The 15,152-nt window shown below is 36.5% G+C and overlaps 1 protein-coding gene across 4 annotated transcripts in view; it reads left to right on the top strand.

The window, feature by feature from the left end:
• TAX1BP1 (Tax1 binding protein 1) overlaps nt 1-15,152 on the top strand; it is a 79,602-nt gene that overhangs the window by 11,524 nt on the left and 52,926 nt on the right. For all 4 annotated transcript variants that reach the window (XM_082749995.1, XM_082749997.1, XM_082749996.1 and 1 more), the window contains exons 3-5: nt 4,750-4,852; nt 11,185-11,372; nt 14,566-14,724. In XM_082749995.1, the coding sequence (XP_082606121.1) occupies nt 4,750-4,852; nt 11,185-11,372; nt 14,566-14,724 (450 nt within the window). The remainder of the gene's footprint in view (nt 1-4,749; nt 4,853-11,184; nt 11,373-14,565; nt 14,725-15,152) is intronic.

Here is a 15,152-nt window from a genome sequence, read left to right on the forward strand (position 1 = left end):
AAGCTATGATTTGTACCAGGCATATATCATATATGTTGGGGGAAAAACTTCAGTTGGGCCTTTTTTTTTTTTTTTTTTAAAGGAGACAGTGAAGCATTGGGGGATCTGAAGTGAGGGAGAGCATATTATAGGATCAAGATCACTGTCTCTAATAGGCGTGTGTCCTGGGTATTAATAAATGGTAACATTTAATGAATACTAATGTGCTCAGCACTGTGCTGATCTATATAGGGATTATCTTATTTATTACACAATCTTTGAGATTATCATCTTCATTTTAAAGAGGAGGGAACAGAAATAACCTGAAGTCATATAGCTAGTAAGTGATCTTTTCTGGCAGTCTGATCTTATTTCCTATGCTCTTAATCACTACAGTAAACCGTGTGTGCAAAAACTACCATTTATGAAGTGCTTAATGTGGGTCAGGCACTCTTCCTGGGTGTTGGTTTTATGTTCATCATCTAATTTAATTCTGTTAACATTCCTGGGAGAAACACTAATAGCCTTATGAGGTAGATCATGTCATGGATTCCTCAAGTTTCTCTCATACAAAGAGATGAATAGTGTCTTAAATGGTTTCACATGCTTTTGACTGACAACGAAATTCTGTGACTTGACCTAGCAACAAGTTGTATGCAAGTACTCCTGAAGCAGATTTTCAAGAAGCATTATTTAGCCTTTATGCATTGGTATTTTCTAATTCTGTATAATTAAGAAATAAGGGCTGTGAACCACTGATATTACCACTTCCTAGTGGAAGTAGTACTTCCAGTTTAAAAGCACTCTTTTAGAGACTATAAAGATTGCTAATATTCTTTCAGATTCAATGTTCTGTAATCTTATCCCAGAATTACAGAATTACAGAATGTATGTATAGTCTAAACCTGTGGATGATGCATAATTTCTTAGTTTTCTGCAAATGGATGTCTAGTACAGGCATACCTTGGAGACATTACGGGTGGGGTTCTAGACGACCACATCACAGTTGTGAAGTGAGTCACAATTTTTTTGGTTTCCCAGTTCCTATAAAGTTGTTTACACTGTATTATAGTTTTTATTAAGCATGCAATAGCATTATGGCTAAAACATCCAATGTATATACCTTAATTAAATACTTTATTGCTAAAAACTAACCATCATCTAATTTTCCAGTGATTTCTCTTTTTGCTGGTCATGCCATGATGTTTGAAAACTCCTGCCTGGTCAGGGTGGTGGTTGTTGAAGGTTGGGATGGTTGTGGCAATTTCTTAAAATAAGACCACAAAAGGGGTGTTGGCTGGCTCAGTCGGTAGAGCACGGGACTCCTGATCTCTGGGTTGTGAGTTCAAGCCTCATATTGGGGTTGAATTTGCTTTAGGAAAAAGGAAAAGAAAAAACAAGACAATAATGAAGTTTGTCATATCCATTGACTCTTCCTTTCATGAACTATTTTTCTGTAGCATTTTACCCACAGTAGAACTTTTTACAAAACTGCAGTCAGTCCCCTAGGGTTTGAAGGGGACTGACTGCAGTTTTGTAAAAAGTTCTACTGTGGGTAAAATGCTTTTGGTGTCATTTCTATAATCTTCATGTCTATAATCTTCACAGCATCTTCACCAGGAGTAGATTCCACCTCAAATGTTTTCTTTACTCATCCATAAGAAGCATCTCCTTATCTATTTAAGTTTTGTCATGAGATTGCAACAATTCAGTCACATCTTTTCAGGCTCCACTTCTAATTTTAGTTCCTTTGCTGTTTCTACTACATTTGCAGTTACTTCCTCCACTGAAGTCTTGAACTCCTGCAGGTCATCCATGAGAGTTGAAATCAGCATCTTCCAAACTTCGTTGATGATGGTGTTTTGACTTATTCCCATGAATTGTGAATGTTTCTAAGGGCACCTAGAATGATGAATTCTTTCTAGATAGTTTTTAGCCTACTTTGTCCAGATCTATCAGAGGAGTTATTACCTATAGCTGCTATAGCCTTTCAAAATGTATATATATTTTTAAAGATTTTATTTATTTATTTGAGAGAGATCTTGAGCAGGGGGAGGGGTAAAGGGAGAAGCAGACTCCCCACTGAGCAGGAAGCTCAATTTAGGACTTGATCCCAGGACCCTAGGATCATGATCTGAGTGGAAGGCATAGATGCTTAACTGACTGAACCACCCAGGTGCCCAAAAGGTATTTCTTAAATAATAAGACTTACAAGTTGAAATTACTCTGGATCTGTGGGCTGCAGAGTGGATATTATATTAGCCGACATGAAAACAACATTGACCTTGTATGTCTCCATCAGAGCCCTTGAATAAACAGCTGCTTTGTGAATGAGCTCTAGGATTTTGAAATGAATATTTCTTTTTTCAGCAGTAGGTCTCAACAGTGGGTTTAAAATATTTAGTAAACCATGTTGTAGACAGATGTGCTGTCATACAGGCTTTGTTCCATTTATAGAGCACAGGCAGGGTAGGTTTAACAAAATTCTTAAGGAGCCTTGAATTTTTGAGAGGGTACATGAGTACTGGTTTCAGCTTAAAAATATCAGCTGCATTGGCCCTTAAGAAGAAAGTCAGCTTGTCCTTTGAAGCCAGGCATTGACTTTTTCCTTTAGCTGTGAAGTCTGAGATGGCTTCTTCCAAAATAAGAGTGTTTGATCTACGTTGAAAATCTGTCATTTAGTGTAGCCACCGTCATTAGTTACCTTAGATCTTTTGGGTAACTTGATGCAGCAACTTCTCCATTAGTATTTGTGGCTTCACTTTACTCTTCTGTATTATGGAGATGCTTTCTATAAATCTCATGAACCAACCATTGCTAGTTTCAAACTTTCTTGGTAGCTTCTTCACATCTGTCCATCTTAAGAGTTGAAGATAGGATAGGGCCTTGCCTTGGATTAGGCTTTGGCTTGAGAGCAAGTTGTGGCTGGTTTAATCTTCTATCCAGGTGATTAAAACTCTCCGTATCAGTGATAAGATTGTTTTGCTGCTTATCATTTGTGTGTGCGCCTGAGTAGCACTTTTATTTTCTTCAAGAATCTTTCCTTTGCTTTCTTAATTTGGCTGTTTGGTGCAGGAGACCTAGCTTTCAGGATGTCTTGGCTTTTGACAGGCCTTCCTCACTAAGCTTAATCATTTCTAGCTCTGATTTTAAGGGTGAGATCTGTCTTTTCCTGTGAAAAAACTTTGAGGCCACTGTAGGTTTAATAAACAGCCTAATTTCAATATTGTTGGGTCTCAGAAAATAGGGAGGCTTAAGAGGGAGAAATTGGGTAATGGCTAGTTAGTGGAGTAGTCAGAACATGTATATTAAATTCATCATCTTTATGGGCTTAGTCTGTGATACTCTAAAACAGTTAATAATAGTAATATTTGAAGATCACTGTTGTAGGTCACCATAACAAATAACAATAATAATGAAAAAGTTTGAAATACTCAGAGAATTACCAAAATCTGATATAGAACTGTGAGGTGAACAAATGCTGTTTGGAAAATTGCGCTGATAGAGTTGTTTGATTTGAGGTTATCCCAAACATTCACTTTGTACAAGTAAAACAGAACACAGTATCTGTGATGCACAATGAGTTTTGTGTATACCTTTTTAAACATCTCTAATATTCAGTATTTAACGTCTTATAGTCCATCTAGAAGATACAGACTGAGATCTGTAATGTGTATTTTATAAGTTGAAAATGGTTTAGATATACGTGCGACATAGGTTTTCTTTCTTTCTTTTCTTTTTTTTTTTAAGATTTTATTTATTTGACAAGAGAGCACAAGTAGGCAGAGAGGCAGGCAGGCAGAGAGAGGGGGAGAAGCAGGCTTCCTACTGAGCAGAGCCCGATGTGATTCTGGGTTAGATCCCAGGACCCTGGGATCATGACCTGAGCCGAAGGCAGAGGCTTCAACCCACTGAACCACCCAGGTGCCCCTAGGTTTTCTATTTGTATATATAAACATCTTGATAATAAGGAACTTTTTGCAAAATTTACCAGTTGGCTGGAGTTAAGACTCGGTATGAGAGATTGGTGAAGTTAACCATGTTTAAGATAGAAAAATCTAATTACACTGAAATTTGAGACATAAAGTAGGAAGTTTTAGAAGTTTAGTGGGGGGATGCCTGGGTGGCTCAGTGGGTTCAGTGTCTGCCTCTTGATCTTGGCTTAGGTCTGGGTGGTAAATTCAAGCTCTGCCTAAAAGAAAAGAACAAAAAGGAAAACTCTTAAGTTTAGTGAAATCAAATTTTAAGGGAAACACAGGTGGTTATATTTGATCATGTGCATGCTGAGATTCTTCTTGAGAAATTGAGTATCAGATTGCATTTTTTTTTTTTTCAGATTGCATTTTTTTTAAAAATTTTATTTATTTATTAGACAGAGATCACAAGTAGGAGAGAGGCAAGCAGAGAGAGAGAGAGAGAGAGAGAGAGAGAGAGGGAAGCAGGCTCCCTGCTGAGCAGAGAGCCCCATGCCGGACTCGATCCCAGGACCCTGAGATCATGACCTGAGCCGAAGGCAGCGGCTTAACCCACTGAGCCACCCAGGCGCCCCTCAGATTGCATTTTTAATACATAATAGAAGCTCTGCTGTTCAATATATATGGGTTTTTATAACAAGCTTATAGCTTAATAAAAATCATAAAAATTTGACATGCTTGTTAAAATGCTCAGTGATTTATAAACATGGTAACACATATTTTAACTTTAGGATGCAGTAAAAACAGTATACTATAAGATACCACTCTAATCTGTGTTTTTGTTACTTTCCTTTAGGTTGGATGGAGTACTGCTCGTGATTATTACACATTTTTATGGTCTCCTATGCCTGAACATTATGTAGAAGGATCAACAGTTAATTGTGTATTAGCATTTCAAGGTAAGAACTGAAAACAACTTGATGAAATTTCAAAATTCACATTTCAAAAGAACTTGATGAAATTTGATGTTTTCTTGCCATTTAAAATACTCTCCATTCTGATGGTCTACTTAGGCATGTCTAACTTACCAAAATTGAATTAATTAGTATCTTTATTTAGCAAAAATTTCAAGAATGTAAATATGTAGTGTAGGATACATATTTTATATGGACATTTAAAGAGCTTTTTTGCTTTTTATTGAAGAGTGAGTTTCTTTCGAGATCTTCACTTTGGATTGCTTTTGTTGTTGTTGTTGTTGTTTTCCAAATAAGAAAACTCTTACTGGGCGCCTAGGTGGCTCAATGGGTTAAAGCCTCTGCCTTCAGCTCAGATCATGGTCCTGGGGTCCTGGGATCGAGCCCTGGGCTCACCCTGGGGCCCTGGCTTCCCCCTCTCTCTCTGCCTGCCTCTCTGCCTACTTGTGATCTCTGTCTGTCAAATAAATAAAATCTTAAAAAAAATTACTGATAGTAGAATAATGTAACGAATTAGGGTGAGAAAAATAATTCTATATGAAAACCACAGTTTATAGAGGTTATAGGGTTTATAGAGCAGTTGCTTTATAAAATGGATGTAAGGGAATATAAAGTTTATTCTTAGCTTGGCATTTTATACATAATTTAAAAAATAGTACATTTAGAATTCTGTCTTAGAATTTGCTTCAGAGTGATCTTTGTATTATAATTGCACTGATTTTTGGATTATATTAAAGCAAATTCTTAGCCTTGTTTATGCTATGGATTCTTTTTGGTCCGTAGAAACTGAATGTTGTCTCAGATTGGTATTGTAATGTGAATAAAATGCAGAGAACTAGGGATGCCTGGGTGGCTCAGTTGGTTAAGCATCTGTGTTTGGCTCAGGTCATGGTCCTTGGATCAAGTTCTGTATCAGGCTTCCTGCTCACTGTGGAGTCAGGTTCTCCCTCTACCCCTACCTCCACCGTCCGTCCCGCTCATGCACAGTCTGTCTCTCAAATAAATAATTAAATCTTTAAATAAAAAAAAAATGCATAGAACTACAAAGGAAGCAGTAATACTCTGTTGAATGGGTCTAATGGGTTTGTTCATTTGTCTATTAAAGAAAGACACCTTAGCAGCTTCCAAGTTTTGTCAGTGTGAATAAAGCTGCTATAAACATATATTCACAGGATTTTGTATGGATATACATTTTCCACTCATTTGGGTAAATACCAGGGAGTACAGTTGCCGGATCATATGGTGTGTTTAGTTTTGTAAGAGACCACCAGACTTTTCCGAAGTGATAATATACATCAGCATTGAATGAGATTTCTCGTTCCACTGTGTCTTTGCCGGTTTTCAGTGTTGGCAGTGTTTTGGGTTTTGGTGGTTTACTTTTCAAAAAAACTTTATTCTGAGGTTTGTGTATGTTTGGTGTGAAAATGAATTGGCATTGTGACCATGTGGAAATAGCATGTAAAAGAAATTTGTTATGTACTATGTCAAGAACCATACAGAGGATAAAATTGGTACTGTAATATAGGCCAAGATTTAGGTCCTTGTAAGTGTTTTATGGATTAAGAAATGGTGTAAATTATAAATCTGGTTTATCTTTTAATTCATAGCCTCTTTTTAGATAATCAAAGTCAGTTGTGTATATTGGAACTGATTTTTTTAAAAAATATTTTATTTATTTGGCAGAGAGAGAGCTTGTGGGTGCGTGCACAAGCAGAGGGAGAGGCAGAGGGCAAGGGAGAAGCAGGCTCCCTGCCAAGCAGGGGAAGCCCAACATGGGACTGATCCCAGGACTCAGGGATCATGACCTGGGCCGAAGATAGTGGCTTAACGGACTGAGTCACCCGCTGCCCCTGGAACTGATTTTTTTTTTTTTTTTTTAAGATTTTTAGTAGCTGCAGCGGGTGGGGCAGAGGGGTGGGGATATAAGTAGACTCCCTGCTGAGCAGGGAGCCCGCCACTCAGAATTTTAGGACCCTGAGATCATGACTTGTGCCAGAGTCAGACATTTAACTGACTGAGCTGCCCAGGTGCCCCAAGATATTTTTTTTCCTTAAAAATTGTGGATTTAGGGAGCCTGGGTGGCTCAGTGGGTTAAGCCTCTGCCTTCGGCTCAGGTCATGATCTCAGGGTCCTGGGATCGAGTCCTGCATCAGTCTCTCTGCTCAGCAGGGAGCCTGCTTCCTCCTCTCTCTGCCTGCCTCTCCATCTACTTGTGATTTCTCTCTGTCAAATAAATAAATAAAATCTTTAAAAAAAAATTGTGGATTTATTTCCAGTCATTTTTTTTTTAAAGATTTTATTTATTTATTTGACAGAGATCACAAGCAGACGGAGAGGCAGGCAGAGAGAGAGAGAGAGGGAAGCAGGCTCCCTGCTGAGCAGAGAGCCCGATGCGGGACTCGATCCCAGGACCCCGAGATCATGACCTGAGCCGAAGGCAGAGGCTTAACCCACTGAGCCACCCAGGTGCCCCTCCAGTCATTTTTAATGTGATTAATTTTCCTAAACTAATTTACTCATTTGTTATAGTGACTAATGTTTTACTAGTGATTTACGAAGAGGTTTAAAAGCAGTTTTGGGGGGAAAAAAAGCATCTGGTTTGTTTGTACTTTAAGAACATTTTCATGGGAGCTAAGCATAAAGGCAGTAAGTTTTCCCAGTTTTTGAAAACTCATCATGTTAATTTTTATTTTGAAATTCAGAAATAAAAGCTTCGGCTTACATAAAGAGGTCAGGATAGAGTCATGAAAAACTTACTCCTAGAGTATTAGAGCTAGAGGAAATTTTAAGCATTATCCAAAATTGCTTTGCTCATTTTGAGAATGAGTCATAATTGAAATGCAAAACTCAGAACAACTAACAAAGATATGTAAATGTAATTCTTACTCTTTATGGACCTTGTTATTTGACTGATTGCTTTACTATTTTATTTTCAATGTTATTAATCTAATGATTTTTCTAGACAGCTTTAAGTTGCAACTCCGAATAACTAGGCTTTGTGTCTCAAATGGTATTTGAACCATTTATTAGTGAATTATTTTTGTGAGATTTATCAAACCTTGACTATCTAGTTTGTAAAATTTTGAATGTCTTGATTCTAGAGCTGATTAGTCAGAGTGCTAATTTTTTTTCCTATTTAAACTTTAAAATAAGTCTGATGGCCATGGCTTAATAAATTTATTTGTATAAGGAGGGTGGGGTTTTCACAATTTGTAAGTATATTGCCAAATCTACTTCTGTGTTAATTTCTCTTCCTTTTTTTATTTTTTTCTTAAGAGAGGGTGAGGAGTGGGGGCAGAGGAGAAGAGGGAAAGAGAATCCTAAGCGGGCACCAGTATGGAGCCCAGTGCAGGGCTCAATCTTAAAACCTTGAGAATATGACTGGAGCTGAAATGAGTTGGATGCTTAATTAACTGAGCCACCCAGGCACCCCCATAAAAAGTTTTTAAACTTTATATTTTATAATAATTTTGGATGTAAAGTTGCAAAAATAGTACACAGAATTTCTGTATACCCATTACCCAGCTTCCTTTTATGTTACTATTTTACATAGTACATTTATTTAAAAAGATAGGAATTTAACATTAGTGACTAAGTATAAACTTTATTAAACAGTAGTGACTAAGTATAAACTTTATTAAAATTTTATTAAGTGTTTCTAGTAGTGTTTTTTCCTGGATCCAATCCAGAATCTCACTTTGCATTTAATTGTGTTACCTTCTTATCTCCTCCAGTCTGACAGTTCCTCATTCTGTCCTTGTCTTGCATGACTTTACCTTTTTGAAGAGTATCATTATTATTATTTTTAAAGATTTTATCTATTTATTTGACAGAACATGAGCCAATGCACAAGCATGGGGAGCGACAGGCAGAGAAGAGAGAAGCAGGATGTGGGGCTCGATCCCAGGACTCTTAAGACCAGGGTGGGAGATGAAGGCAGATGCCCAAGGACTGAGCGAGCTACCCACGTGCCCCTTTTGAATATTAGTATTACTATTCAGTGTTTTGGGTGGCGGGAGGATAACATGTTCCTGCTTCTGTGCTGGTGTTTTTTCTTGATTAGATTGAGCTTATACATCTTCAGGAAGAATGTCATATAGTGCATTGTATCAGGGGGTACTTGATGTTCATCTCATTGCTAGTGATCTTAATCTTGATCATTTGGTGTCTGCTGTGTTTCTTTACTATAAAGTTAGTATTTTTCCTTTTGTAGTTAGTTCTGGAGGGAATTAGAGAGTAAGGAAATAACTTGTTTTTCCTTCAACTGTCACCCACTAATTTTACTGTCTATCAGTAGATCTTGCTTACAGCAATTTTTACTGTTTGACTAACAATGCTTTTCTATTTTCATTGCTTGCACATTTATTAGTTGGAATTATTACATTGGACTTCCCAATGGACTCATGATATTTATTTTCTGCTTTGGAATAAAGTCTAATACTATCTTTTTTTGTTGTTGCTTAAATCATTCCAGCTTTCTTTGGCCATTGGGAGTTCCATCACATGAGCTCTCGTATGTTTTGGCATTCCCTCTGCCCCCCTGCCACTTTAATTTTTTTTTTTTTTTTTTTTTGAGGACTTCTTTCTTTCAAGCACCACAAGCTATTTCAGGCTTATCTTGTATTTTCTCCTCCCTCCTGTTTCTACGGAAGGCTTTTTTTTTTAAACAAATGAAATCAAGTTAAGTAAATAAAATCTGAAACTTTCAAGTTGTGAAAGAAGAACAGGCATATTGATTAGAGATTTTTGGATAGATAGGGATATTCAAGATAAGGTGAATGTATTGATTTTTTTTTTTTTTTTTAATTTTATTTGAGAGAAAGAGAGGGCACATGAGCAGGTGGAGGGGCAGAGGAAGAAACAGGCCTCCCTCCTGAGCAGGGAGCCCAATTTAGGGCTTAATCCCCGGGACTCCAGGATTGTGAGCTGAAGGCAGACGCTTAACCCACAGAGCCAACCAGACATCCTTGTATTGATCTTAATATATTCATTTCACCACCACTGAATGCTTCTCTTTTAGAAGTTGTTATGGGGGATGCTAGAATTTTTATACATATTATTTGTCTGCCCTCAGTATTTCTGAGTTCTTGACAAAGCATATAAAAGCATGTATATTACCAGTGGTAATTGATAATATATTGTGGAATTTTTTTTTTAAATGTAAAAAATACTGTGGGAGCTTTGGAGAGAAGGTAAAGTTTAATTTTGGGCAAGGATAATTAGCAAAATTTAAAAAGTGGATAAGAGATGAAGAAAGAAGGAACAAATATCAAACACGTATTTGTCAGATACTGGGCTGTATGGTGTAAATACATTATAGATAACCTGGACCTGTAAGATAGATGTCTTCATAGCTTTTTTGCAGATTAAGAAACCGGGGCTTACGGAGGTTGAGTCACTAATGGCTAGTAGTAGAGCTGGAATTCTAGAATAAAGCTGTGTGGTTCCAAAGCTGTTTTTATTCTGCTGCACCAGTGAACAACTTCTTCCTGTCTTACATACAGCATATTCCTTTTGTTAATATCTATCTTTCATGCAATGAATGTCAAATTTGAGAGAAAATCTAATTTTTTTTCAGGTTTTATTTATTTGACACAGAGTGAGGGCACAGGTAGGGAGAGCAGCAGGCAGAGGCAGAGGGAGAAGCTGGCTCCCCAGTGAACCTGGAGCCTGGTGGCAGAGCTCCATCCCAGAACTCTGGGATCATGACCTGAGCTGAAGGCAGATGCTTAACCTACTGAGCCACCCAGGAGCCCCGAGGGAACATTTCTTTAAATGACATATTCCTACCTGCAATTCTAGATTTTTGTGCTGGGTCTTCCCTTGTTCCTCCTCCAGTCTCTTTCCTCATTGAAAACATATGTGTTGGGGCGCCTAGGTGGCGCAGTTGGTTGGGTGTCCAGCTCTTGGTTTTGTCTCTGGTTGATCTCGGGGTTGTAGGATTGAGCCTTGTATGGGGTTCTGCACTCAGTGTGGAGTCGGCTTGCTACTCCTCCTCTCCCCCTCTCACTCATGGGCTTGCTCTCTTTCTCTAAGTCTTAAAGAAAAAGAGAAAAAAGAAACATCATGTGACTCTCCCAGATAAGTTGGTTTTGCCCTAGTGAAGATAAAGGGAAAGGATAATCAGATTTAGACCTAAGAGAAATTAGGGCATGTTTACAGAAGAAGAGAGAGTCTAGTTTTGATAATTTGTGAAAGAAAGGAGGAAGTGCTTACTCTGTGTGCCTAGAACAGGTCAGGAATGAGTGGAGAGAGCTAGTAATGGTAAATTGGAGAAAAAAAACCATTTAATAATTTTTTTTTGTACTTCTTCCTAGGATATTACCTTCCAAATGATGATGGAGAATTTTACCAGTTCTGTTACGTTACCCATAAGGGTGAAATTCGTGGAGCAAGTACACCTTTCCAGTTTCGAGCTTCTTCTCCAGTTGAAGAGTTACTTACTATGGAAGATGAAGGAAATTCTGACATGTTGGTGGTGACCACAAAAGCTGGCCTCCTTGAGGTAGGTACCAACAGTGAGCTAATAATTTATAGATAATTTAAGAACAGAGCTTCTGAATTTAAAAAATTCAGAAGAATAATCTGAAAGTTAAATGGTTTTAAACTAAAATGGTAAACTTAGAGTGTTGTTTCTGAAATACTTTAAATTTCTTCCTTCCACAGGTTAATTGATTACACTGTGCAGGAACTGTTCCTAGGGCCTATCGGTAGTTTGTGCATAGATACACAGTAAATAACTATTGAGTTAGATTTAAAGCTTTCCTAATGTTACCTTACACTGACTCTTCCTCTTTAGTGGTTGCCTAATCCATCGGTTATAGAATAGTACAGATTTAGGTTGTGAAGCTGGTATAAAGTAATACGTCTAATTGTAATTGGATGTGAACTTCATTCCAAGTATGGCAGTGAATTAGGAAAGATTCTAGTCTCAGTTTAGGTTGAGCATTTAGAATGATTTCCTTGTTCATTTTATCGAGTGAGTATTGTGTCCTAATCATAATTTAAAGAGGAAAGGTGAAAAGCTTCTTATACTTTTTAATATAGAAATTTACTGTATAGATTAATAATGCTTTATGTCAAACTCTGGTAATCATTGAAGGACAAAATAGAACAGCATTCTTTCTTGAAGATGTCAGTATCTTTAAACCAAAAAAACTAGAATGTTAACATTTGAATTTATGTGAAAGACAGCTTATTTAGTTGGTTCATTATATATTTTTGGTTAATTTCCACTCATATTTAATCTGGCAGGTCCTTGCTTTTTCTTTATAGTCAGATGGATTTTTTTTATAAATAAATACTCTATGCCTTTGGTTTTATTTATCTTCAAAAACAGACTAGAGGAAAAAGATAAGGCCATAGATATAATACTTTTATTAGATAGTCAAACTAAGAAGGTTAGAAGGAACCAATCATTTTTTTATTGTGAATTCTTCCATATCTTCCCTTCCCCTTCCAGAAATTCCTCTCTTATCTTAAATAAAGAAATGTAACTTTTATAGGGTGACTAAAACGTTTTGTGGTGACAACTGCCTGATGATCAAGGTTTTTAGTCTGGTATCTGAATGCTAGTCAAAGATGGTGAAACAAGCCTAGCTCTTAAAAAGAATGCAGTTAGCATTTATACTGTAGCCTTTTGAATACTTGTTAGACCACCCTGATTTTAGGGCCTCCAACAAAAAAAAATCAGGCATTTAGGCATCTGTATCTTTCGTAAGCTCCCTTTCTAAGTTACACAATTTATTAGAGGTTAAACAATTTACTTCATTTCTTCCTATTCACAAGAGGTACTTTATCAAGAAAATTTAAGTTGCTGTCTCTTAGGTGCTGAGATAATTGGTGAGATAAAATGTTTTTATTCTGACCAGTATTTTGACAAGTCTTTCAAATTTCCCACATTTATCAAAATCTTTAATGATTTTATCTAAGACTGCACAAAGTTAATACAAATATGAGATGTCTGTGGCATTGTTGACATTGAAGGGGTTGTATCTTTTTTTTCACTTAGGTGTGAACCTTCATTGGATCGTAGAATTTAACAAATAGCTATTTTGGGAGATTAGTGGGAGATACATAACTATGAACTATCCATTGGATGTTATAAAGTTGCTAATTTTCTTGTTTATGATAGTGGTAGTGGTTGAAAAGGAGACTCCTTTTTAGGAGATGCCTGCTCTGAGAACTTAGGGCGAAGTGTCTGGAATTTCAGATGGTTTAGCAAAAAAAGTGTAAGTGATAAAGGGATATGAGGTAAATATTAATATTTCAGTAAATTTAAGTTCATATTAATATTAGTGAGTTTAGGTGATGAGTGTTGATTTCAAGCTTTAATTTGGTATGCTTGAAAGATTTCAGATACAAAATTGGAGGCAGGAATCAGACTTCTTTCTATACATTTTTATCTAATTTGAATTCCTCTTTAAAATTTCTACTTAAGTTTCAGTAAACTCTTCAGAAGGTATGTGCCAATTAAATGAATCACAGGGAAAAATTGGTTCTTAATTTTTCTTCTGTACTATGTCAGGATATATTTTCATGTTTAAGCTGCTAGAAAGTTTAGAGCCAAAACGTGTTTTTAAAAAAGTAAGGAATAAAAGAAGTTTAATAATAATCTTTTCTTTTTTGAATAAACTTTTCTTTTTGAGGGCATTTTACTCCTAACATTTTCATTTGGTCGGATGGAAGAGATAGAAGAGTCATAATAAAAATTTGCAGCTTTTCAGCTTTCATAAGACCCATTTTAGAGTTTAATCAGTCTGATCCCAGTAATCAGTTTGATACCAACTTAGTGCAGGAAAACATTTTATTTTAGCTAAATGCATGTTGCCTCCTTTGTGAAATTTTCCCTCTGAGTCTTCATTATTCCTGTTAGAATCAAAGACTTTTTGTTGTAAATGTAAAGCTAAGAAATGTTAACCATTTTATTTACTACTATTTCAGTTCTTCTATATTTAGTAGTACTTTAATGAGTAATTTTTTAGAATCCTGGCGTATAGGTTTTCCTGAATTGAGTTACTATTAGAGTTCCCATAAGAGTCAGTTACATTGTTAATTTATTGTTACAGCCTGCATTTTTGTCCTAAAATTCGTAGTTACTTTAAGTATCTTAAAAAAGATTTTATTTATTTATTTGACAGAGATCACAAGTAGGCAGAGAGGCAGGCAGAGAGAGAGAGAGGAGGAAGCAGGCTCCCACCAAGCAGAGAGCCCGATGCGGGGCTTGATCCCAGGACCCTGGGATCATGACCTGAGCCAAAGGCAGAGGCTTTAACCCACTGAGCCACCCAGGCGCCCCTGTACTTTTATTTTTAAAGATTTTATTTGAGAGAGAGCGCGCTTGGGCACAAAACTTTGGGGGAGGGTCTATGGGAAAGGGGAAAGCAGACTCCACTGAGTAGGTAACTGGATGTGGGGCTTGATCCCAGGTTCCTGGGATCATGACCTGAGTCAAAGGCAGATGCTTAACAGACGGACACACCCAGGTGCACCTGATTTTGTACCTTCTTTTAATGTTATTTTTTGGCCGACCAAAAGGTTTACATTTATGATTCATAAATTTTTATTTACATGTATGATTTATAAAGTTGATTATATGTACAAGTTTTTTTTAAGAATTTCTTCACTATTTTTGAAATGGAAAATTGAATAGTATTTTAGGATTATAGAAAAATCAATTTGAATTTTTTGTTTTATAGTTGAAGATTGAGAAAACCATGAAAGAAAAAGAAGAACTGTTAAAGTTAATTGCTGTACTGGAAAAAGAAACAACACAACTTCGAGAACAAGTTGGAAGATTGGAAAGAGAACTTAACCATGAGAAAGAAAGATGTGACCAACTGCAGGCAGAGCAAAAGGTTAGTTGTGTTTTGTGTAACTTATTGGGATTGATAGTATATTGTCTGAAACCCACTTTTCCAAGAATTGAACCAGTTAAAGCAAGTAAAAACTGTTCTTTAAAAATGGCATTTAGATACATACTTACAGAAGGATAGATTAATTCCTGTCAGTTTTCTGTTATAGCTGCTTTTTATGTTCTAAATAGTTAAAATACTTTTAGAATGTTTGGTACCAGGTGCGATGAGGTGGTTCCTGAAAACTGTTTCTGTATGCTTTCCATCTAATTCTAGAGTAATTGATTGATTTTGGGAGAGGGTTTGGAAATCTAATTAGGAGTGATAAATACTGAATAAGGGGAAAGTAGAACAAAGTAGTTAAAATTACCTTTCAAGACAGAATTCAGTGAAATAAGATGTAGTATTAGACAAAATTTTGAACTCCATGA

The sequence above is a fragment of the Mustela nivalis genome, assembly GCF_964662115.1.
Source record: "Mustela nivalis genome assembly, contig: HAP1_SCAFFOLD_462, whole genome shotgun sequence".
NCBI classification, from domain to species: Eukaryota; Metazoa; Chordata; class Mammalia; order Carnivora; family Mustelidae; genus Mustela; species Mustela nivalis.